Genomic DNA, 26804 nt, shown 5'->3' on the forward strand with positions numbered 1-26804 from the left:
GGCTCTCTCACTCAGTGGCTCTTTACAATGATATTTTATTTTGTGTTTATGTAAGTATGCTCATCTTTATCCTGATATACCATATGTAGTAAAATGTCTCTGAACATAGTCTCTTGGAATATTAATGGCAGTAATCATTATATAAAAAGGAAAAACCTTTTACAACAGCTTAAAAAAAGTAAATGCGATGTTGCTCTATTGCAGGAAACTCATCTTAATGAATCTGATAACAATACCCTGCTTAGAGAATGGGTTGGAGTTATGGCTGTTTCCCCGGCCATAAATAAAAAAGGTGAGTACCAATTTTATTCCATCGAAATTTAAATGCCCAAATTTGATAAGAATATAAAGATGAGCAAGGTAGATTTATTCATGTCGAAGTATTGATCCAGGATAGGAAATGGCATTTTATTTCGGTTTTGCTCATAATCACACTAAAGAAAGTTTTTTTTGTTGACCTTAGACATAGAATCTCGACAATCCCTCAATCAAATATTATTTTAGGAGGTGATTTAAATGAGACTCATCTGTGGTCTTTGGACAGATCAGATTCTAATAGGGCCAACACAGGTGAAAAAATCGAATTGGATGAACGAGTTACTTAATTCCTCTAGTCTGACTGACATATGGAGATTATTACACCCAACTGAAAAGGATTTTACAAATTTTTCCTCCAAACATATGGTGGGGACCAGAATTGCTTATATCTTAGTATCAAATAATATTGTGGGTAAAACAATCTCTGTTGATATTGGTCCTATTGATAACTCTGACCATGCACCTGTGATTGCTAAAATTACCACCTCTAAAGGTTTCAGGGATTGTGTGTCATGGTCTTTCCCGGTTACGTTAGCAGATCAACCTGAATTTTCAAAGATGCTTATAGAGAGATGGTATTTATTTGTTTCAGACAACTCACAACACGCTAATAATCCATCTTTAATGTGGGAAACATGGAAATCCGTGATAAGGGGTGAAATATCATCTTACAAATTTTGTCTTATACGTAAAATCAACTAAACATTTTCCCTCTCCAGCAAATAGTCAGAAATATAAAGAAGTATCTAAATCCTTAAAGAATTGGATAACTTTAAGAGACTCTGTCCTTGTGTCAGGCCCGAAGGCTCAGTTTGAAGTAACGGACCAAGGAGGAAGCTTGCAGGTTTCCAAACACAGTTTGCAGTACAAGATGGGGTCAAGAGAAGGAGTAGTCAGCCAGGCAGGAGATCAGTACAGGCAGCAAGTAGACGTAAACAGGAACAGTCAGAGGTCGATAACAGGAATCCAAATCACGATAATAGCACCCAGGAACACAATGAATTAGAACCTATTCACGGGCAAAGGCAGTGAGTCTCAAATGGCCTTTTAAACTAATCTTTGGTGCCAAAACGTGCGCAGTGACATCATGCGTCACTCGCTGACTCTGCGCGTTGACGCTGCACGTTTTGACGCTGGTGCAAATTCACTGCGTCCAGGCGAGGCGCCATTGTAGACTTCCCACGTGGCCCGCCCTGGGTGCCGCCATTTTGGACGGAACGCCGGCGGGGATAGACGCGCTGGACCGCGCTCCTTACAGTACCCCCTCCCCCACGGGGGGCCTCCGGACCACCAGGACTGGGTTTAAAAGGAAATTTCTTATGGAACTTTTTTAGAAGAAGTGGAGCATGGATATCAGAATGTCTGATCCAGGAGCATTCCTCAGGTCCGAAACCTCTCCATTCCACCAAATACTGAAGAGTTCCTCTGGACATACGAGAATCCAAAATTTTCTCCACTTCGAATTCAAGATGATCGTCCACGGAAACAGGAGCAGGAAAGGACGAAGAATGGTCAATTAATGCAGGTTTAAGAAGGGACACATGGAACACATTAGGAATCTGCATCTCGGGTGGAAGTTGAAGGATACAAGATTAATAAGTTTGATTATGGGGAAAGGACCGAAGAACTTGGGACCCAATTTAGCGGAAGGAATCTTGAGATGGATGTTCTTAGTGGAAAGCCATACTTTGTCCCCAATAGCATATGGAGGAGGAGGAGTCCGTCTTTTGTCGGCAAAAGTTTTTTGAGCAATAGCACTCTTCTCCAGATTGGTCTTAGTAGCTTGCCAAATTGCAGACATATGAGCCACTTGATCATTGGCTGCAGGTACATTGGAGAGAAGAAAGTCTTGTGGAAAAGCCAAAGGGTGCTGACCATACACACAAAAAAAAGGAGATCAGCGAATTATTGTGAGCAAATTCAGCCCAAGGAAGTAAGTCAGCCCAATCATCCTGACACAAAGAAATATGGCATCTTAAGATTTGTTCTAGTGCTTGATTGACATGTTCAGAGGCACCGTTGGGTGATACGCCGAAGAAAACTGTAGAGAGATGTTGAGGGACTTGCATAAGGATCTCCAAAACTTCGAAACAAATTGTGAGCCTCTGTCAGAAACAATTTCGACGGGAAAACCATGGAGACGAAAAATATGCTGGATAAATAATTTTGAGAGTTCAATAGCAGAAGGTAATTTGTGGAGAGGAATGAAATGGGCCATTTTACTGAATCTGTCGATTACAACCCAGATGACCGTGTAACCACGGGATGGTGGAAGTTCCACAATAAAATCCATGGCCAGATGTGTCCAAGGTCGAGCGGGAATAGGCAATGGTAGTAGTAACCCCATAGGAGAGGAATGACTGGACTTCGAAGTGGCACACACAGAACAGGAAGATACAAAGTCTTTGACATCTCTCCGTAGAGAAGGCCACCAAACCAGACGAGACAATAATTCAGTCGTTTTCTTGATTCCGGGATGACCGGCTTGCTTAGAATTGTGGGACTGATGAAGAATAGTCTGGCGAAGATCCGGGGGTACAAAGGCCACGCCAAACGGTGTATCGGGCGGTGCAGAAGATTGTGCCGACAGGATCTGTGATGCCATGGAAGGAAATAAAGCAGCTACAATCTTTGCTGGAGGAACGATGGGATCATCGTACTGTAGACATGAGTCCACCGGGACAAAACTTCTAGACAAGGCATCCGCTTTTTTATTTCTGGAACCGGGACGGAAAGTGATGATAAAATTAAAACAAGAAAAGAAAGGGCCCACCGAGCCTGTCTGGGATTAAGACGTTTAAGAGCTTGAATATATTCTAAGTTCTTATGATCTGTGAATATCGTCACAGGAATTGTTGAGCCTTCCAAGAGATGTCTCCATTCCTCAAGTGCCAATTTTACCGCCAAAAGTTCTCTGTTGCCCACATCGTAATTTAGTTCTGGCGGGGAGAATTTTTTTGAAAAGAAGGCGCACGGGTGAAGCTTCCCATCACTGAGTTGCCTTTGGGAAAGTACTACCCCAGCACCCATATCGGAGGCATCGACTTCAATGAAGAACGGAAGCTGAGGGTCAGGATGTTTCAGAACAGGAGCGGAAGAAAAATATTTTTTCAAAGATTCAAATGCTTCCTTGGCTTGTGTAGACCAGCAGTCGGGTTTCCCACCTTTGCGGATGAGAGCCAAAATAGGAGAAATCTGGAAGAGAAGCCTTTGATGAACTGCCTATAATAATTGGCAAAGCCGATGAACCGCTGTATGGATTTGGTGCTTGTAGGAAGCGGCCACTCTTGAATGGCGGAAATCTTGACCGGATCCATTTCAAAGCCCAGTGAAGAAATTATATAACCAAGGAACGGGATTTTGGAGGTTTCAAATGAACATTTCTCCTGCTTGGCATAAAGTGTGTTCTTCCTTAAGCCAGAGAGAACCTCCTGAACATGGACTCTGTGTTCAACCAGACTTGGAAAAGATGAGTATATCATCTAAATAAACACCAAGCAGATCTCTAAAAATGTCATTAACAAACTCCTGGAAGACCGCGGGCGCGTTGCAGAGCCCGAACGGCATGACAAGATAGTGACCGTCTCGGGTATTGAAAGCGGTCTTCCATTCGTCGCCCTCCCGGATTCTGATCAAATTGTATGCACCTCTGAGATCCAGCTTGGTGAAAATACGTGCTCCTTTAAATTGGTCGAAGAGCTAGCGATAAGAGGTAGCGGATACCGGTTCTTCAAAGTGATTTTATTGAGACCCCGGTAGTCAATACAAGGTCGAAGAGTGCCGTCTTTCTTCTCTACAAAGAAGAATCCAGCCCTGGCTGGGGAGGAAGAAGGACGAATAAAACCACGCTGCAGGTTTTCTTGAATGTAGTCCTTCATGGCTCTGGTTTCAGATGGAGACAGTGGGTAAGTACGGCCACGAGGAGGCATGGTACCAGGGAGAAGGTCAATGGGGCAATCATAGGGTCGATGAGGAGGAAGGGTTTCGGCAGATTTTTTAGAAAACACATCACAAAAGTCTTGGTATGCTGGAGGAAGAGAGTGAGGATTTATTGAGACAGAGGATAATTTCTGTACTGTATTAGAACTTAAACAGTTCTGCTGGCAATAATGGCTCCAATGAGAAATCTGGCTTTCAACCCAATTGATGGTCGGATTGTGGAGCTGAAGCCAGGGCAACCCCAGGACTATGGGTGTGGAAGGACAGTTAATAATAAGAAAAGAAAGTCTCTCAACATGCATGGCTCCAACAGTAACAGAAAGTTTGTGTGTGGAGAGTGGTCTTTCGTCAATTGCCAGGACTCGGAGAGGGGTTGTCAAGGAGTGGAGAGGGATGCTGTGATGAATGGCAAAAGAGTGGTCAAGGAAGTTTCCAGCAGCGCCGGAATCCAGAAAAGCCAGAGTCGAGATTCTCTTGGACGAGACTTGAAGTTTCACAGGGAGCAAAAAGCAATGAGAAGGAAGAAGGAACAATTCCGCCCAGGTGAGTCTCCCCAAACTTACCTAGGCGCGCGGAAGTTTCCCTGCTTCACTGGACAATTAAAGGCTCAATGGGCCTTGCCTCCGCAATACAGGCACAAACCAGCTGTGCGTCTGCGCAGTTTCTCCTCTTCGCATAAGCGAGCTCCACCAATTTGCATGGGCTCCTCCGTGGAGGTAGATGGACCCGGGGCAGATATACCAGGAAGCAACGGTCTCTGAAATCGTGGAGCCAACTGTGGCTGGAATTTCTTGCTTCTCTCCCTGTCGGATTGGTGTTCCCGCATTCGAGTATTGATCTTAATAGCCAGAGCAATGAGATCTTCCAACGGCTCCGAGATATCGCAGGAGACCAAATCATCTTTGAGACAAATGGAGAGCCCCTGGTAGAAAGCCGCATGATAAGCATCATTGTTCCAGTTTGTTTCGGCTGCAATGGTACGGAAGTCAATTGCATATTCACTGACAGAACGACTCCCTTGGCGAATTTGCAGCAGACGGGAAGAGGCTGTAGTAACTCGGCCAGGAGCATCAAAGATGATCCGAAAAGACTGGAGAAAGGAGTTACAGTCCTGAATAAGCGGAGAATTCTTCTCCCATAAGGGCGATGCCCATTCCAATGCTTTCCCTTGAAGACAGGAAATGACGAACCCCACTTTAGCTCGCTCAGATACATACAGTGAAGGTTGAAGTTCAAATTGTATCAAGCACTGATTAATGAAACCCTGACAAGCCTGGGGGTCTCCGCTGTAGAGAGGTGGAGCAGGTACCTTAGGCTCAGGATTAGAAGCAGGTAATGGCACAGCAGGTGGAGCAGCCACAGCAGCGGACGCTGGAGGGTTAATCGACAGCTTGTCCACAATGGCCTCCAAATGAGTCTGCTGGGCCTCGTAAGACTCCATCCGAGAAGCCAGCCCACGGAAGGCTCTTCCGAAGTCGGGTAGTGGTTGAGCTTCCTCGGAAGGGTCCATGGCCCGTGAATACTGTCAGACCCGAAGGCTCAGTTTGAAGTAACGGACCAAGGAGGAAGCTTACAGGTTTCCAAACACAGTTCGCAGTACAAGATGGGGTCAAGAGAAGGAGTAGTCAGCCAGGCAGGAGAACAGTACAGGCAGCAAGTAGACGTAAACAGGAACAGGCAGAGGTTGATAACAAGAATCCAAATCACGATAATAACACCCAGGAACACAATGAAGTAGAACCTATTCACGGGCAAAGGCAGTGAGTCTCAAATGGCCTTTTAAACTAATCTTTGGCGCCAAAATGTGCGCAGTGACGTCATGCGTCACGTGTTGACGCTGCACGTTTTGGCGCTGGCGCAAATTTGCTGCGTCCAGACGAGGCGCCATTGTAGACTTCCCACGTGGCCCGCCCTGGGTGCCGCCATTTTGGACGGAACGCCGGCGGGGATAGACGCGCTGGACCGCGCTCCTTACACCTTGCTCAATATTCTAAGGCAAAATTGTCTAATTTTAGCAATAAAGCTAATAATGTATTAGTGAATCTTACGAGGTGTTGGAATAAGAAGTCCTCATTGATTAAGGTTAAGGACAAACAAGGTTCCCTAACTAATAACCCATCTAAGCTGGTTCAAATTTTTAAGGATTATTATGAGTTGCTTTACTCTTCATCAAAGTCGATCCCTATGGAAAGTATAGCTTTTATAAAAACATTAAAGACACCCCAACTTTCTGCAGAGCAGTTGGAGAACTTAAATAAACCAGTCTCTATAGAGGAAGTTTTTTCTGCCATTAACAACCTGAAAAAGAAAAAAGCTAGTGGTCCAGATGGTCTTCCCCCAACTTTTTATAGGATCTTAAAAGAAAAAATTTGCCCATTCATTACCAATTTGTTTAATGATATTTTATTAAATGAAAGTATACTCCCAACCAGTTCTCTCTCTAGCTTGATTATAATACCCAAAGAGAGCAAAGATCCCTCTCTCCCATCATCATATAGGCCCATCTCACTGTTAAACCAGGACATTAAAATACTTTCAAAAATATTAGCTGATAGACTGGCTTTGATTTTACCCTCAATTATCTCTTCAGCACAAAATGGGTTTATTAAAGGGTGCTCTGGTATTAAAAATATTAGAGCCCTTTTGAGTACCATTGCTTTTGCCATTAGACATAAAACTCCTTGTACAGTGTAATCACTGTACAAGGAGTTTTATGTCTAATGGCAAAAGCAATGGTACTCAAAAGGGCTCTAATATTTTTAATGGGGGGAATTTCACACCAGCAATTAGTAATTGAGCCATTGGAGAGGAATATAAGGATTTGACAAAACTGTTGAAGGGGCCAACAATACCAAAATGGTCCAGACAACTAAAAAGATGTTCCCATACTACATTATCAAACGCTTTTTCAGCATCAAGACTAAAGTTACCTAATTTCAGAATCTTTAACTTAGCTGCAATGACTAAATACCTTATTGAGTGGACGTTTAAAGGAGACAAATTTACAAATCCTGCTCTTGAACTTTTTCCCACATCCTCCTCCTACATTTTAAATATCCTCCATTTGAAATGGAAGGATGTTCCTTTTGAATGTAAAGTAAACCCTCTATTAAGGGACTCAATTTTTACATGGAAATTACTATTCTCCAGTCACAGTTTTAATCATATGCAGACTCCTTTCATGCCAATGCATCTCCTTTGGAAAAACTCACAACCCGAATACTACTCCTTGCTTTCTCTAAAAAACGCCATCCTCTTATGATTAGAGACTTTGTGGATCCTACTAATGGGAAACTTCTTTCTTGGGCAGTTTTATAAAGACAACTTGGTTTGAAGATAGGAGATCACTTTCTCTATATTATTGTAAAAAGCGCTTTTCTTTCTGTTGCCAACAAAAACCTCTATGCTATTCAGAAACATTGGTTAGCTGAGGAGCTAGCTAAAATAGAAGATAACTGGGGGATCTTAAATATAGATTATATAACATGGAAACTTTGGTGTCCCCCTTTTAGAATAATGCACCCTCTTAAAGATGCAGCTTTAAAATGGACAAATTATTTGCATTGTGAAATTACCCCTTCCCAATTGTCCTCTTCTATTACAAAATTTAACAAGTATTTTACCTCAGAGGAATGGAGAGTCCAGCATTTCAAACTTATCCACCTGGGATACGGGAAGCTTTTTTGCAAAGGTAAGAATGTAGACCTGTTCCATTACTTTTAGGGTTGTCCACGGATTAAGTTGGTCTGGCAAAGACTAAAAGACTTCATTAGTTCAAAGTTGAAAATATGCTTTAATTTCTCTCCAGCTTATTATGTCCTCTTAAATATTGGCTCACCTTTTTTCTCTTAGATAAATCAATGCAATGCCATGCCAATATTAAAATGTTAGCCAACTTAATCCTTCATTTTGTTGCTGCTACAAAAAAACTTATATTGGCTTTTAGAATCTCCCCCCTCCATGAAAGATATTTTATCACAGATAAATCAATTGTGTTGGCAAGAAGCAATAGGGGCAAAAACAGCTGAACCACATTTAAAGCGCAAATTCATGGATGACTGGTCTCTTTTTTTCAAACTAATTGATCCTGGTCAGAAATCTAAAGTCTTAGAACTACTACAAATCTAAATATATTGAAATGTAAGGTGGCTTTATCAGTTCATGCATATTTCGGATACTTGATACTGCCATTTTTGCCATTTGTGTTTGTATCTTTGGCATGTTATACAGCATTGTATATTCTTTTCTTTTGTTATCTTGACATACTCAATCTGCATAATATATTCTATTGTGTTTATGGAAAACTCAATAAAATTATTGAAAAAAAAAAAAAAGAAGATAATTCAGTTGATCTGGTTTATCAGTTCAAAAATACATATTTTCTCAGACCTTCAGCACCTCTAACGACTGTATCACAGCCACCTCCAACAGAAGATAATCCAGTTGAATTTTCAATAGAAAACTGTGCTACTACAAAGAAGTGCACACAAAAAGATGATGATGGTATCAGTGGGATTTTTCCAATGGAAGACAATTCAGTACAAAGTGTCTAACTATCACTCAGTTTGGAAGAATCAAGAGACATTCTTGAAAAAACAGATCCAAACGATCCTGATTACATTCAAGAAACACTAAGTCTCAATGAGTCAGAAATTCGTTCTGATGTTGAGGAAATGAGGGATGAAGATAAAGAGATGATGACTGAAAGAAAATGCATCATATTTGAATCATGTCTAGATTCACTTTTATATTAGGTCAAGTGTCAAGGAGAAAATGGATGTTCAAATGAAGTGGTACAACTAGAAAAATATATTGAAGGAACTTATGTGTTGGTGAAAGCAAAAATACATTTAAGGTTTTTGAAAGTCAGCCACAAATTAGACGACATGCTACAGGGAATGTGCTACTTGCAGCCTCAATACTTTTTAGTGGATCTAATTTTCAGAAGGTGCATGAATTTCTAAATATTTATTGGGTTTGTCACATTTCAGAAAAATCATATTATCGATATCAAAATAAATTCTGTTTTCCTGTTATTGATTTGGCATGTAAAAAGGATCAACAAAATGTAAAGAGACAAATGGAAGGGAAACCTCTTTGTCTTATTGGTGATGGACAGTGTGATAGTCCCAGACATAGTGCTAAATATTGTGTATACACAATGATGGATCTTGTTACAGATAACATTGTAGATTTTGAAGTTGTGCAAATTGATCATCAATTTGACATTTGGCATTACGCAAAATCCATTCATAAAAAACTACTCGCTGCAAGTAGAAAGAGACATTGCAAACCAATCATTCCCTGGATTGACAAAAAAATGCATAATTTCTGGTGGTCTGTAAAAACATGTAACAGGGATGTTGAACTTTTGAAGGAAAAATGGCTATCTGTTGTCTTTCACATCACCAATAAACACGAATGGGAAACAGGTAAAATGTATAAAAAGTGCCAACATGGTCCAACTTTGCCACACGGAGAAAAACAATCATTGTGGCTGTAAAAAGGAATACCAGCTTACTTCCAGATTGAGGAGTTTGTGCATAATGATAAACTAATAACTGATCTTATACATCTAAGAAGGAACTGTCACACCGGTGCCGTTGAAGTATATCATAGTAATACACTTAAATATAAGCCTAAGCGTATTCATTTGGTAATATATGGTATGGAAGGGAGAACAAAATTAGCAGCCTTTGCACACAACAACAACATTGGACGGAAACAGGCAGTTGTACATGTTCCATGTAAAAACACTGCAGCAGAAGGAACAAGAAGAACAAAACTGGTTTTCCCAAAAGGAAAAAAAAGATGGGTTGTTTGTGTTGTTTACGATTCGATGTGCAATGACCATTTGGAAGGGATGATGGCTGATGTCATTAAAATGTGTAAAGGTGAACTGCAATCCATATGGTTTTCAAGAGCAAAATATAACAAGTATTGAACGCCCAAACAAAGAGGAAGCTGTGGCTCAACATAGATCACGTTTTGGAATATTGTACCATGAAGGAGAGGATTCAGATATGGACACTGATGGGGACAGTGATCAGCAACAATAAGCGTTTCTTTCACATAAGAAAAAAAAATGCCACATAGATTGTGACCTGCATATAGATTGTGTAAGAAATTATTCTTGAATAAATACATTTACTAAAATCAAAATTACTAAAATTTATAGCTAACACAACATCTAACTACCGTAGGTATTTTTCTACTGTTAAAGAGTATACGTTAAAGAAAACATGGAAGATCATCTACATAATTTTAGAAGGCTACCTTTCCCTCCAGCTCCATAGCAGCTTTGTCGAATCCAGTAACAATAGACCATAGAACACTGAACCATAGAGTCCAGCTATCCAGGTGTCTTCCCCAGACATATCTTTTTTCTGCAGGAATGCTTCAAACTATGATCTTTACCACCATCAGTGGATCCTCCAGTCTCTGGACTCTCCAAGACATCCCTGTAGAGGATGCTGTGGCTTTCAAGGATCCTGCTGACAAATGACTAGAGGATTTTGCAAAGCCATTTTCAATGCTTCTAGGGCCATAATTAGACTCATATTTGCACTTGCTTGTGTTTCCTAAGCCATGGAAGTTTGGATCATACAGTTGGCACAATGGTGGGGCTCTGAGGACCTTTCAGCAGACCTGCTGTTGCAAATTGTAGATGCCAACTCTTACATTTTCAACACAACCCCAGATACACTGGTTGCCTAGCTTTAGCCCAGTCTTTTGCTGCACAGCAATTCTTCTGGCTCAATACAGATCTTGCCTTTTGCAGGTAAACGCCTTTTGGAAGCGGAGAAGAATTGGAGAAGAGCACCTTACTCCCTCAGAATAGGGTTAGTGCCAAAACATGAAGTGCTGCCCCATTTTTTAAACCATTTTCACAGAGTAAGCTGACAAGACCCAACACTCTACTTTGCACTGATACACAGGGTTCACAATGGTCTTCCTTCAATACCACAATCAAATCCTATGGAAACAAAACACCCTTGGCCTGAAGGGGGTGCCCATCCCGAGAACTTGACCTTTGGCCATCTGAGGAACTATAAGACGGTGTGGGCGCACCCAGGGCCGCCATCAGGGGGGACAGGGGGGACATCTGTCCCAGGCCCGGTGCATTAGGGTCTTATGGGGGGGCACGGCCGTGCTTTACTAACTTATCCCGTGGCAGGCACTTCTGCTGTTAGCGAGACAGACACGGGCAAGCAGGGGGCAGAGCAATAGTCCCTGTATCTTCTTTGCCTTATGCAGCTTTCTGTACTGCTCGTTTCACCTTCAGTTTAAGTCCCGGCAGTGCTGCACTGTGATTGGATAGGCTGGAGGGGAAGTTCAAATTTCACCCTCTAGTTTAACCAATCCCTGTGTAGCTCTGCCGGGACTTAAACTTTGAAGGTGAAATGAGCAGTACAGAAAGCTGCATAAGGCAAAGAAGATACAGGCAATGTAAAAATTCAAGTAAGAAATTGGGACTGGGGAAGGAGGCACAGTGAATAAAGAGGGTGGTACATGTGATATAAAAGGGATCTGTGGCCAGAACTTCTTTAGTTCTGTAAATAATGTAAATATCTTATAATTAATCCTAGTTATATTGCTTTTAATTCCTTTATTGCTGTTTTGTATAAAAATATGTTAAACTTACACCTATGACTTTACTCAAGCGTGAACTATTTTGTCTTCAGTCATTCACACACACCCTTTATACAACAACATTACTGTAGGAGGCCATAGACAGAATAGGTGCAATAAGAAAGAAGCTGTTGTCCACAGTTTCTCTTGCATGCTTTAATCTCCAATCCCCATTCCACCAATACTGTAAGTTGCCTACTGTGCTTCACAGGTTACCAAACAGACAGCCTTCCACTTGCTCCTTACTTTGCATGTATACATTGCTACCAGGGTTACCAGGTCTAATTTTCAAAACCAGCCAAAGTCCGCAACAAAACCAGCCCGAAACTAGCCAAGAGACGCTTTAAAGGGATACCGTCATGGGGAAAAAATTTTTTTCAAAATGAATCAGTTAATAGAATTCTGCACTGAAATCCATTTCTCAAAAGAGCAAATAGATTTTTTTATATTCAATTTTGAAATCTGACATGGGGCTAGACATTTTGTCGATTTCCCAGCTGCCCCTGGTCATGGAATTCTGCTGGAGCAGCACTATTAACTGATTCATTTGCATTTTTTTTTGCCATGACAGTATCCCTTTAAATGTAGCCCAAAAATATGTGCAGTGAAAAAAAAAGTCTAAAAACTAAATATATATATATGTGAAAATACACCTTTTTCAAATTTTTCCATGAAGCAAAATGAGATCGATTTGCCCATCACCAGGGGCGTAAGTACAGAGGGGGCCCAGGAGATATAGGGGCCCCATAAGGCTTAATACATATACAGTTTCAATAAATATTGGTAAAACAGGTCAACCTCTAGATATTTTGATGGCCAACAGATTTTTTCCCCAAAATTGTCTGAAATTAAAGAAAGTCACTGAAAAATGCTAAAGAGTTATGGGAGACTGGTGTCAGCCCAAAATCTGGTAACTCCTGAATTCTACACAAGCCAGTCCCATTGCATGCTGGGTATTGTAGTTTTACATTAAACTTGGCAGTTGGCAAATTGTTAGACTAAAATTACATTACCCAACATGCATTGTGAGACACAGTCTTGGCACATTAAGGCAAGAAAAAACTTTGGCTGGTTTCCAAAGTACAAACGAGCCAAAGGCCCAAAATGTAGCCCAAATCCTTACCTGTACTGTACAGGTACTTTCAAAACCTGCCTGGGCTTTAAATTAGTAGCCCAATTTAGCTGGAAACCAACTAACCTGGCAACCCTAATTGCTACAAACAATGTAAGGCAGTCTACCTGACTGGTAAGCTGTAAAGAACAGTACCAGCACAATTTTTGGAAGCAGGGAAGTGGGGACTGGAGTTTACTGGGGCAGGGGTTAGCAGGGCAGCCTAGTAGGGGAAGGTGGGCTGGGAAAAGGCCCATGGCTACTCTGCAGGACACAAAATACAGGTTTTTATGACTAATAGAGCCCCTGAATAACAAAAAAAAGTTTAAACCCTTGGGGGGCCCAGAAAATGTTGTTGTATGGGGCACCGTGATTTGTGATGGCAGCCCTGGGCACACCAGGTATCTGATCAGTGGGTTCTACAGCTTGTCTCCCATGGTAAGCTAATCAAATTCCAGGGAATCCCACTGAACATAATTTTTGACTCTCTGTTCCCAGCACTAGAGGTTGACCTTCCTGAAGGTCATCTACAGCCTGACTTTTTCAGGCGGTGCTGTGCTAGTGCCATCTACAGACAGAGGAAATTAATTTTACTCCAATCTGTTGTGCCAAAGTGGGGGTGGTTTCTATCAGCAACTCTTACAGCTAAAGGCTCTCAACCACTTAACTCACAAGTAGCATTTCAAGATGGAGTCAATCCAGTCCGTCCCATTGTCAGAGGAGAGGGATGAATTTATGTCAGTGGTGGACAATAGTATGCCAATCACCATCAAGTTCCTTCATTTCCATGTTGGTGGCAACCACTTGCAATTGTGTGGCAGTCTCATTCTGCCTCTACTTGCCTCCACTCTTTACAAGGGTAATGGCCGCCACCCTGGCACAATTCAGTGTTCAAGACAACATGCTGATCCAAGCATCTTCAAAATCCATCTCCCACACCTCCTCCAATCTGCTGATGCTCACAAGCATGGGGGGTGGGTGATCAACTTCAAAAAATCCATCCTTCTTCAGCAGCAGCAGCAGAAGGAGTATCTAGGTCTGATAAACAAATCCATCAGACAGATCCCTGAAGTGGACCACTGACTGGTCTTATGATAAGGACCCCAGGCTGACGTCTCTCTATAGGCTTCTGATTCCTTGGGATTTGAACCCAGTTCTTTTAATCCTTCAGACTGATCAATTCCATTTACTAGACCTCATCAACCTGGCTACTTTAAATTGTAAGTATTAGAAAATATGCAGTTAGCATCGGAGCTCACCCAGGGATGTGTGTCCTCTCGTCCGGACGCTGCTCTCGCAGGAAGACAGCCTCTCCACGAAACTCCAAAAGAGGACACCGTTGATTATCAAAAATTGCCTTTATTTCAACACACTGTGTGGTCTTCCACTTCCACTTCTGCCGAGTGTTTTGGCAAGAAATGGGTCAGTCTGAGCGCACCCACTGCACAACAATTGTTGCACACACTGTGTTGAAATAAAGCCGATTTTTGATAAACGGTGTCCTCTTTTGGAGTCGCGGACAGCGCTGAAGAACGCAGAAGTATTTAGTTTTACTTTAAATTGTAAGGTGGTTTTTTGGTAGCAATCACTTCCACAGGACAGGTATCTGAGCTCTTCACTATCCTGCAGGTCGCCATGCTTGGTATTTCATACTGATAAAGGGATCCTATGGCCGGTTGGAAACTTCCTCTCCATGGTTGTCTATGATTTTCACATAAATTAGGACACTGTAGTACCATCCCACTGAGCTGAAGCTACATTACCTCAATGTGGTATGGTTGTGTTTTGCATTATGTCCAAGCAACCAAAGTATCCATAGGACTGACTCTCTTTTAATCCTGCAAGAAGGGCCTAAAGTTGGCTATCGGGCCTCCAAGGCCACCCTGGCCAAGTGGATTTATTCCACCATTTTCAGAGCGTATACTGTAAGGGGCTGTTCACCACCATTTCTGTTCCAGGCAGGACTGCAATAACTTTTACACGGTGCATACACAGGCCTATTTTAGGAGTAGGGTGCAACAGGCTTTTGCTACCTAGACATCTTTTATTCTGGGAGCCTTCCTTATGGGTTGTTGAAAGATGTCTCCATGGAGCCTGTCTCTCTTCAATCTATGGAAGATATAAAGAGACTTTGGTACTCACTGTTACATCCTTTTCTCTTCTCCTAGATTGGGAGACACATGCATTCCCTCCCTTAATATCTGTGTTTTTTGTTATTTAGCTTTTTATTCAGCAGCTCTCCAGTTAGCAATTTAAAAAAACAGTTACATAAAAAGAATTTTTTTATAAAATTAATTTTTACTTAACGAAAAAAAACACCAAGGCAGTTTTAACTTTAAATGTGCAAAGTCTTTATTAAGAAATGACTAAACGATTCTCTGCCTGCGCTCCTCTTCAGATTCGGCGACATGAAGGCAGGGAGGAGAAATTGTGCGCCGCACGATGGATCGTCGCCCTGAAGGGAAGCGCAAGCAGAGAATCAGTAAGTGCACGGTTTAGATTTGTTTTAGTTGTGTGTTGCTTTTGTTAGCTTATACAGTAGATCTAGTTACTAAACAAGGGACTCATTACACTAATATAAGCCATTTAAAATCTTTATGTTTTTACAATTTTATTATGCCTTTGTGTTGTAAACAGCATGATGTATGCATACAGTTAAATAGCTTAATCACACTCAACTTGTGCTGTGATAAGTAAATCTTGCTTGTTTTTTGGAAAACTCAATAAAAATGTTGAAAGAGAATCAGTAAGTAATTTCTTAATAAAGACTTTGCCCATTTAAAGTTAAAATTGCCTTGGTGGGTTTTTTTTTTCGTTAAGTAAAAATGAATTTTAAATTTTTTTTTATGTTACTGGCCCTTTCAACAATCTGGTTGCTAGGTTCCAAATTACCCTAGCAACCATGAATGAGAGACTGGAATACGAATAGGAGAGGGTCTGAATAGGAGGAAGAGTAATAAGAAGTAGAAATAACAGTAACCCCCATTTGAATGCTGGAATGAGTCAGAATTAATTCATTAAATAACTAGAACAAATAAATAATGAAAACCAATTGGAAAGTTTCTTACAATTGACCATCCTTTAACATTCTAAAGTTAACTTAAAGGTGGACATAATATCATGATGTTCTTTACTTTTTACCCCTTTGTTGATGAACCGGACCAAGATGCTGGCTTTTTTTATTTTATTGTTACAGATGTAGTTTTGGTGTTAATGTTAAAAATAAACGAATACTTCTATTATTTTGGTATTGAAGTTCATATTTTATGAAATGTGTATTTTTTAAAAGTAAGTACAGTGAGTTTTAATGAATAAAAAAATGGTGCGTGACAGGTCGGCTCTATTGTGGATGGTTAAGGCTGAAATATAAATTAATAAATGACATACATATGTATGTTATGTTTAATATTGTAATATAACTATTAAACAAGTAATAGAAGGTTGCAAAACACAATTGATTTCAAAATATTTAATCAAGGGCCATATATTCAGCAGGGTAATCCTGATGTTGTCGGAATCCCATATATAATTCCTCAGGATCTGGGAATTTGTCCCTGATGACCTTTACAGCACAGGACGGAATAGGTCTCCGAACTCCTTTTCCTAGATACCCATGAGTCCAGGCGTAAAAAAAATCTGTAGTTAGTACATAGGAATTCTTTATGCAGTATACTATAAGCACAGTAAGATATTCAAAGTGGATAACTAAGGTTCATTAGGTGAGAAGTCATCAAAATGTCTATTAGAAGTCACCGAGGAGTTATGTGACCATATAGGTGACTTTCAATAGGCAGAGGGAGTTTAACCGGAGATGAAGGGGGAGCAGAAGAGGGATGCAGACGGAGAAAGACTGGAGATAGTGGGCGGAACAGAAGAGGGAGAGAGATACTGAAGTAACAAGCGGCACATGTTGAGAGAGAAAAGGAAAACTGTGCGGGAAGGAAAGACACCAATGGGGGAATGTAATAGAAGTCGCAAAGAGCAAAACAATTAGCACAAATAAGAATAAAAAGTCTAATTTCACAATGTAATACTCTTCCTTAAACTATTACATTGGGAATTTTAATTGGGCATTGGGAATTTCAATTGCGCATTGCCCACCTTTAAAAAGTGCTTGAAGGTATTGTAATCTTTTGGAGCAAACTTAACTTTTTCAGCAAGAAGTTTTATTACATTGCACTGGTGCCAACTATAACATTTGCAAACCTTCTTCCACTGTTCTGGTTCACAAAGCTATATTAAATTCTCTTAAAGTCAAATTAGTTTGCACAGATGCATAACTTTTTGCATTGCAAATATTTTTCCGTTACCGACTTTTATTACATTCCCCCTGAAGACTAGAAAAGGAGGAGCGAGTGAGAAGGAAGGAAGTCAGATGTCAGACGGACAGGCAGGAGAGTGCGGCAGTGATAACTGCTGTCTCAATACTTTATGTCTCTGACGTAAGAGCGCGCTGTTTATATAGTGAATAAAGTACCCCCTATTGTAAAATATAAGGACATTATAAGTCACTGAGGAGTTCCATGACCATATATAAGAACGAAGCTGAAGTGCTTTTATACAGGTCATGGAACTCCAAGGTTACTTCTAATATCCTCATATTTTACAACAAGGGGTACTTTATTTATTTTAATCAACAGTTTGATCATTTTCCTATAGGACCAAACTGTAAATTCTATCCTTATAAACGACGCTTACTGACGTAGGAACGTGCCGTTTATAAGATAGAGAGATCACTTGCCGCTGCTGCTCTCTTCCTCCACTGCGTTCCGCTTCTGTCTAATTCCATGGGTCAGCTCTTTCTTAACACGGGACGCTTCTCCTGTCTCACAGCTATGGTTTGTTTAAATCAGTGTCAGATCCCCCTCTACCTAGCCTCTCCCCTCTGCTCCGTCTGGCTCCCGTCGCATGATGCCTGTTTGGTCTCCCTTATGGAACGCATTGAGGGAACGAAACCTGTATAGGGGAGAGTGGGACTTAGGCAAGGGACCCCTTCCCCCAGGGCTTTAGGTAGTTTGTCACGTAGCTGGGGCTGTCTGCCACCCCAGCCCCCCTTCCCTCCCCCTGGAGGGAACATACAAAGGGAACAAAGGGAGAGATACCTGGTGGCGGGAAAAAAGGGGGCGGGCTGGGGGAGGTAAAGGGGGCTGGTGCAGAGAAGGGACAGATGCTTAAGGAGGAAACCAAGCCAGGAGCAGCAGACTAATTTTTGTTTTTGTTTCAGGTAGATCTCTAAGAGCTGTGCGGCAAGAACTCATCAGGATATCTGCTGGAAGAGATCCGGTCATCGCTGAGATGGAGGTGAATGCGGCCCAAGGGGTGAAAATCGGAGCGACGAAGAGGAGAGCCATGATGCCCAGGAGGTTCCGGGAAGAGACAGAAGGCTCGGCAGGGGACATCGCTAGGCCCAAGAAGAGGGTAAGTTGTTCCATGCAGGTCAGGAGTCGGTCAGCGAGCGGTGGATGCGGCAGAAGAGACGGCGTCGTCGGCGAAGAGGAGGAAGCATCGCGAGAACGAGAACCAGATCAAGATGACGTCACTTCTGGGTCGACGAACAGCACTGAACCGGTGGTGCGGAAAAGGAAGAAGTTTGGAGGCGCACAGAGGATCGAGGAGCAGCACAACAAGGAGCATCCAAGGAAGAGGTTTGGAGGTTCAAGGGGGAGGCGGGTGGGGGGCTCGGAGGGGGTCCCCACTGCCACCAATGTTTTTCCCACGGCCACCAATGCCCCCCACTATGCCACCAACGAGTCCCCCACGGCCACCAATGTATTACACTCCGCCAGCAATAAGGCACCAGCCACCACCAAGGGGATGGGGGGGGGCCAAGATGGGCATAGTCAATAGGGCCCCACAGTTACCCTCAGGCCCAGGTTTAAGGGGCAGATCCAGCACCAACGACCCCTATTCCCTGCAGGGTGGCAGAGCAAGCGAAGAGGAGCTTCCAGGGGAAGAGGATTGGGGGAGGGAAGCTGCCCCCAACCCTGAGGAGGAGGGACACAGAGGATCAGAACATGGCCATGCACGGGGAGCTGAACATTCCAAGCCCCAGCGACCAGGGAGGGGGGAGTTTCAGATTTAGGGGAAACAACAGACCTGTTTTTGAGCATCGGAACCCCCAGAGGGGATGGGGGCACAGAGGCTGCCAACAGTGGAACGGAAACGGTTCTAATGCCATGTGGGAGGGGGATGGTTGTAATACTGAGTATGGAGGTTATGACAATAATTATGAGTTTTTTCCTGCACTTAGGCAATGGTATAACCAGAGGATACCTGGATGGGCAGTGGGACAGGAGTTTCCATATTGGGATGGTTATCGGGTGCCGAGTCTCCAGTTTAGAAACAGGGAGGAAGAGGAGAGCTGGTTGCAGTGGAGGAAAGAAAGAACACAAAGACAAGAGGAGGAGGCTGGCCCATCAACAAGGAGGGAAAAAGAAGCCTATCCAACAAATACAAGGGTGCAGGAAAAGCAGAAAGAGGATACAAGCACACAGAGACCAATCGTGGCAACCGCTACAAAGGAGGCACCTATGGGTGAGTTGAATGTGCAACATGACATACCAATTGATTTGGATTCTGATTCAGAGGATTCAGATAGTGAGTCAGAAGGGGGAAAAATGGTAGCCATACTTAAGAGGTATCTGAAAGGCAAAGAGAAAAGTGGGGGTATAGAGAAAAATTCAAAAGAAACCACTCCGGTAATGGTCCTAGCTGGGGCTGGGGATACATATGCATGCGCGCTTACAGAGACAGCAGCACATTTACCTAAGAAAGCGAGAAAGTCTATAGAGGAGGGTAAATTTGTGGATATTTACAGTTTAAATAGGGAAGCAGTTCAAGAAAAGGAAGAAGGGGTGAAACAGGAGGAAAAAGAGAGAAGGCGAAAATCGATATTTGATTGGTTGAAAGGTTTTTTGTTTTTTTCAAGCGTATATCTAGTTAAAAAGCCTGAGCAGAGTTTGAATATCATAAAGTACATTGATACAATAATTGACACATATCTGTTTTACAAGGGTACTGTACTTCATGGTATGATTATGACCAGGCTTTCAGGAAAAAGATTGTAAATAGTAAAATGTTATCTTTTGGACAGAAGGACATAGATTTATGGACAAGATTGGTGTCTAAAGAGAGTAGTACAAGCAATAATGTGAACAAAGGGAGCTATACGGTCAAACCAAGGAACGTGTGTTTCGCATACAACGAGAGGAGATGTAATAGAGGGTATGCATGCAAATTCAGGCATGCATGCTCTGCATGTGGATCTTCTCATATTGTAAGTGAATGTAACAGGAAAAGGGAGACCCAAGCAAACAGGCAGCCCTTTCGAGGCGCTCAACAAAAGAGCGGCAACGCCAGTGCAGATGGGCAAGTTAATTGAGTCATTAGTTGGTTACCCAGATAAAGAGGCAGCAGTATTTTTAGCAAAGGGTTTTTTGGATGGTTTTAAGATTCCAGTATCGCAAACACCCCCCCCCCCTAGTAAAATCTATAAAAATTTAAAATCAGCTGGCCAGCATGAGGATGTTTTAAAACAAAAAATTGAAAAAGAAGTAAAAACAGGTAGGATGGCAGGGCCATTTGAAGTCCTCCCCATAGAGGGCCTGGTGGTATCTCCACTGGGCGTAGTGCCCAAAAAAGAGCAGGGTAAATTCAGGATGATACAGCACCTTTCATATCCAGTAGGGGCATCAGTGAATGATGCACTAGATAAAGAACAGTGCAAGGTGCAGTACCAGTCTTTCGACGAAGCTTTAGAAATCGTAAAGGGACAAGGGGACAGGGCATTGTTAGCAAAGGTGGACATAGAGTCTGCATTTAGGCTTTTACCTTTACACCCAGAGAGTTTTAAGTTGACCGGGTGTTATTTTCAGGGAGCATTTTTTGTGGATTTATGCTTACCTATGGGATGTGCAATTTCATGTTCATATTTTGAGATGTTTAGCACATTTTTGCATTGGCTTATATGCCAAAGGTCGGGGAATGCGGCCATAGCCCACTACCTAGATGATTTTTTAATGATAGGGCCCAAACAAACAGGGAAGTGCCAGGAAACCTTGATAATATTTTTACAGATGCTAAAAGAGTTAGGTGTCCCAGTTGCGGAGGAAAAGACAGTGCAGCCAACTACAAAGTTGACCTTTTTGGGAATTGAGATAGATACAAAAGCCAGGAGGTGCAGGTTGCCAAGGGATAAAGTAGAAAAAAGCAAGCAGGCAATACATAATTTAATGGGGACTAAAAAAGTAACGTTGAGAGAAATGCAACAGACTTTGGGGCTGCTGAACTTTGCATGTAGAATAATTCCAATGGGTCGGATATTTAAGAGAAGGTTGGAAAAGACTACGACAGGGGTTAAAAAACCATTTCACAAAATAAGGATAACTAAGGAGTTAAGAGCAGATTTGGGTGTTTGGGATAGTTTTTTGACAGAATTTAACGGAATAAGGTTATGGTTATCTGAGACAAAGAATAACAGAGAATTGGAATTGTTAACAGATGCGTCGGGTAGCATTGGTTATGGAGCTTACTTTGCAGGAAAGTGGTGTGCTGGCAGGTGGCCGCAAGCATGGCGGGAGTTGGGTTTAACTAAGAATTTGACTTTGCTAGAGTTATTCCCAATAGTAGTAGCACTGGAGCTATGGGCAGGGGATTTTAGGGATAAAGCAATTCGGTTCATATCAGACAATATGGGGGTGGTGTGTGCAGTTAATAATTTATCATCGGATTCAGCCCCAGTAATCAATCTATTGAGACACTTAGTTTTAATTTGCATGAGATTTAACATCTCATTTAGAGCGCAGCACATCCCAGGTGTAGAAAACACATTGGCAGACGCATTGTCAAGGGAAAAATGGGATCTTTTCTTTAAGTTGGCACCCAACGCAGCAAAAACACCTCATAATTGCCCTGATAATTTATGGCAGTTGGTGAACCTCTCTTAGAAGAGCTGTACGGGAAATCTGTATCCGAGAGAACTCTTGCCACATACAAAAAGGCATGGAAAAGATGGCAACTATTCTGCGAAAGCGGTAAGAGGGAGGGCAGCACTAAGGATTTGTTGTCATTTCTGGCGTTAATGTATAGGGAGGGAAAATCAAAAGCAGGCGCCAGCGCCACGCTAGCGGCGATTTCCCATTTTTCAGTGGCAGAAGGTAGACCTGAGATAGTACGCAGCCCAGTAATTAGGAAAGTTATAAAAGGATGGGCAAGAGCGGAGGGCCCTAGAGTAGATGAGAGAGAACCAATAGTGGAAAGCAGGCTGACTCTGGTCATAAGGGCATTAAAAAAGGTCTGTTTTGATCAATTTGAATATATGCTGTTCAGGGCGGCATTCACATTAGCATTTGGGGGGGTGTTGCGGTTAAGTGAATTGGTCCCCCCATCAAAAAAGGCAGCAGGGAAAGGTTTAATGGACAAGCACGTAGTTATACAAGAGGGGAAAGCATTGGTCTATGTTAGTAGATCTAAGACTGATCAGGAAGGGAAAGGGAGGTGGATAGGTATAGAGGCCACAGGTAAAATAACATGTACGGTCAAGGCACTGGTGAATTATAGGACAGTCCGGCCAGGGGGTGGGCAGCTGCTACTACTGCACAAAGACTCATCCCCCCTTTCTGCTTTCCAGTTTAGCCAGGTGCTGAAGAAGGCAGTAATAGTCAATGGTTGGGACCCAAAGAAATTTAGTTCACATTCTTTCAGAATAGGTGCAGCAACAGAGGCAGCAATGAGGGGAGAGTGTATAGAGAAGATAAAAAAGATGGGGAGATGGAAATCAGAGGCATATAGGAAGTATATACGGCCCGTGGAAAAAATGAGAAAAGGAAGCTAACCCTGCATATGTATTTACTTCGCAGCAAGGTGTGGATCTGCTGTCAACATATTGGTCATAGGGCACTCATTTATTTTTGGGCCAAAAAAGCATGCAGCAGGGCAACAGCTGGGGTTACCAAAGGAACACATGAAGTTGGCATGGCAGGGTTGGAGAGGTATGAGATGGGAGCAACTAAAAGGTAGGTTCTATAACGCGCTCCATCGAGTTAATTTCGTGCATTTAGTTATAATTCATACAGGGGGAAACGATCTCACGTCAAAAAAGACTCCAGCACTCATAGAGAACATGAGGGCCGACTTGGCGGAGATGCTGGAAAACAGGAAGGTCGGGGGGTTAGCTTGGTCAGACATTATACAGAGGAGCAATTGGAGGGGGGCAAATTCACCCAAAGGCGTGGAGAAAGCTAGAAAGAAAGTGAACCGGGCCATGCATAAATTCATGTGTTCCTTTGGGAAAGGTATCATAAGGCACGACAACATAAGAAGTGGCGGGCGGGAAAAAAGGGGGCGGGCTGGGGGAGGTAAAGGGGGCTGGTGCAGAGAAGGGACAGATGCTTAAGGAGGAAACCAAGCCAGGAGCAGCAGACTAATTTTTGTTTTTGTTTCCCACCCTCCCACCCTGTAGGTGGATGGAGGCTAAGAAGGTGCTCCAGGGTCTTCGGACCGATCGCCTAGATGGGGTCAGGAAGGAAGGAATTTTCCCCTGCGGTGCTAATTGGAAAAACACACCGAAGGGTTTTTTCGCCTTCCTCTGGGGCATTATTATATGTGAAGTCAAAGGTACTCCCTGAAATCAGCTGCGGCTACAAATGTGTGGGGGTCAGCGGCAGTGCGGCTCCAGGAGAAAAGACGGTTACAGTGCAGGCCTACCCTTTGGAGAGTCACTAGTGTGGAGCAGACTTTGACTGCACGGTCTTGTCTGAGTCATGCAAGGGGCTGGGGTTAGCGCCAGTTATGCACACGGTTGGGAGCAGGAGGATGGGCGACTGATTGGTCACAGAGGGCGCTTGGCCCCATGATCCCTGCTCCCTGTGGTTGTCTATTACGGTGTGGGCACAATGCCCAGGTTGGTGATAGGAGCCGCAGCTGGGGGTCAGGGGGTACCTAGTCCTTTTTAGCAAAAAGTAATAAATAAAGAAAGTGACTTCCACACATATTTTGCACCAATTAAGTCTCTGTGTCATTCTTGAGGGGGATGAGAGATGCCCCAGGGGATAGGGGGATCCTTGGCCTATTAGGACATTGTCAGGGTAATCTGTTGTCCTGCATACGCTGTTGTAAACAGGAGGAATACGACATGGCATGCTTTTTTACTCACCCATCCTCTGAGGCTGATGTCACACCTCGCTCCTCCCTCCTCAGCCGTCAACTCTTGCTCCTCACTCCTCCCTCCTCAGCCACGGGTCCACGCTTCTCACTATTCTCTCATCAGCCATGAGTCCTGGGTCCTCGTTCCTCACTCCTCAGCCATCCGTCCTGGGTCCTAGCTTCTCCCTCCTTGGTTGTCATCTCTTGCTCCTCACTCCTCAGGGTGCGCATATTCATCCCTGCGCCCTGATTATAGTTACTTGTTCTTGCCATTTGTTTTAGCCAATAGGCGTTTTAGGTTTTTTAATTGCAGCAGTCAAATTCGAGCTACAGCTGAGAAAGGAGAAGCTAGGACCCAGGATGGATGACTGAGGAGGGAGGAGTGAGGAACGAGGACCCAGGTCGGTTGGCTGAGGAGGGAGGAATGAGGACCCAGGAAGCATGGCTGAGGAGGGAGGAGTGAGGAGCGAGGACCCAGGTCGGATGGCTGAGGAGGGAGAAGTGAGGAGCAGGACCTGACAGCTGAGAAGGGAGGAGTGAGGTGTGACGTCTGCTTTGAGGAGGGGTGAGTGGAAAAGCAGGCTACGTTGCATTCCTCTAGCATAGTAGATCGCATACAGGAGATGGATTTCCCCTGACAATGTCCTAATATGCGTTCTGTACTCCCTCCCCTTCGCATAGTGCCTCTCTGTCTCACCCTAACTCCCCTTCCATCCACCATTTTACCTTTCACTTCCTGCTCCTTCATATCCGCTCCTTTAGCTCCTCCCTCCATAACTGCCATTCCAGTCTCCCTCACCCCTCACACAGTCAATCTCTGGTTTCGCTCCGCCTTCATTCATCACTCTGTTCCTGGATTCTGTTACCTTCCTTTATTCACCTTCCCCCCATAGCTTTCTTTTATTTTGCAACTGATGACGAAACTCAATGCAGACGACAAGGCAAAATGAAAATAGCTGATTGAATTCAAAAACAGTTACTTATCCCCAAAAAATTAACTACAAGGAAAAAATTCATCAGCCTTAAAAGTGTAATGTTGTAGCACATAAGCAATGCCAGTAAAACTCTGCACACACAGACACTGTAAAACACTAGACATAAAAACTGTAGATTATAATGCATACTGTAACCTCTACTTGGAGTTATGTGACCTGTACAGTAGGGGGTACATTATATAGTAGATAATGTACCCCTGACTGTAATTTATGAAGATATTATTAGTCACCATGGCGTTATGTGACCTGTATAAAAGCAGTCGTGCGGCCACATGCTTTTCACATAACTCCTCGGTGACTAATAATATCTTTATAAATTACAGTAGGGGATACATTATCCACTATATAATCTACAGACCAGCTAATTCCCTATGGGCCAGACTGTAACTCCTCTGTGACTTCTAATATCTACATAAATTACAGTAGGGGGTGCATTATCTACTATATAACTTAAAGGGATTGTTCACCTTTGAGCTAACTTTTAGTATGATGTAGAGAGTGGTATTCTGAGACAATTTGCAATTGGTTTTCATTTTCTATTATTTGTGGTTTTTGAGTTTGCAATTTCAGCAATCTGGTTGCTAGGGTCTAAATTACCCTAGTAACTATTCACTGATTTGAATAAGAGACTGGAATATGAATAGGAGAGACCTGAATAGAAAGATGAGTAATAAAAAGTAGCAATAACTATACATTTGTATTGTTATAGAACATTTTTTCTTTAGACGGGGTCAGTGACCTCCATTTGAAAACTGGAAACAGTCAGAAGAAAAAGGCAAATAATTTAAAAACTATAAAAATAAATAGTGAAGGCTATTGAAAAGTTGCTTAGAATTGTCCATTCTATAACATAATAAAAGTTATATCAAAGGTGAACCACCCCTTTAAACGCATTTCCTTAACTACCCTCAGTATCACTTTTATTATGTAATTAATAGACTACAATTATATACATTCATATTGAAACTGTTACTGAATGTAAAAAAATGCCCAATTTTACCCATTCTTTTCTTTCTTTCTTCCTGTCTTACCCCTACTGTAATTTATATAGGTAATTTTTGATACATGTAAATCAACTGTGAAACACTGATTTTTTTGTTAATGACCTGTTAGTAGAATTTTGAATTTTGAAAGGTATTAGCAGAAATTGTATGTTTCAAAATATTTTATTTGATTTTCATGTTAAACAAGTAATAACAGTATGACAGCAAAAATTATGCAGATGAAGAAAGACATGTTGTAATCGATATAATGGCAAATAATGATTAAACTAAATACCATTTAAAGAGACTGACAACAACAAACTGAAAATAACTAAAATTAACTAAGCCATTGGAAGTAAACATATTGAAAGAAAGAAAGAAAAATGTCCATTCATTGACTGGAATGTCTAAAAGCGTATCTTACAAATGAAGAAACCGTCCTATTTGTTCACCTGAACTAGAGTTACAAGCTTCAAGAAAAGGAGACCAAATCAGTTTATAAGAGTCTATGGAAGTATTCCCTTTGGTTTTGGATAAAAAGGCTTTTTGCCAACTAAGCTGGTTCATAAAAGAAATAGCATCTGCTAACGAGGGGGTTCTTTTTGTAACCAATAATTAAATAGAGCTTTCTTGGAAGCAGCTAGGAAAAAAACTGTCAATAATTTATTTTCATGGGAAATAAAA

The 26804-nt window shown here is 42.3% G+C and overlaps 1 protein-coding gene across 3 annotated transcripts; it reads left to right on the forward strand.

The window, feature by feature from the left end:
• The first annotated feature begins 18088 nt into the window (after nucleotides 1–18088).
• LOC121395068 lies at nucleotides 18089–24001 on the forward strand. Of its 3 annotated transcripts, XM_041567606.1 has the most exons (4): nucleotides 18099–18645; nucleotides 19251–19534; nucleotides 22858–22861; nucleotides 23460–24001. In XM_041567606.1, exons 1-4 carry the CDS (start codon nucleotides 18296–18298, stop codon nucleotides 23623–23625), a joined length of 804 nt encoding a protein of 267 aa, XP_041423540.1. In that variant the 5' UTR covers nucleotides 18099–18295; the 3' UTR covers nucleotides 23626–24001. The 3 variants fall into 3 exon arrangements, with proteins under 3 accessions (XP_041423539.1, XP_041423541.1, XP_041423540.1); XM_041567605.1 differs by lacking the exon at nucleotides 23460–24001 and having other exon boundaries at nucleotides 18089–18645; nucleotides 22858–23423; XM_041567607.1 differs by lacking the exon at nucleotides 22858–22861 and having other exon boundaries at nucleotides 18097–18645; nucleotides 23460–23594.
• Nucleotides 24002–26804: the final 2803 nt, after the last annotated feature.

The sequence above is a fragment of the Xenopus laevis genome, chromosome 6S, assembly GCF_017654675.1.
Source record: "Xenopus laevis strain J_2021 chromosome 6S, Xenopus_laevis_v10.1, whole genome shotgun sequence".
Lineage (NCBI taxonomy): Eukaryota > Metazoa > Chordata > Amphibia > Anura > Pipidae > Xenopus > Xenopus laevis.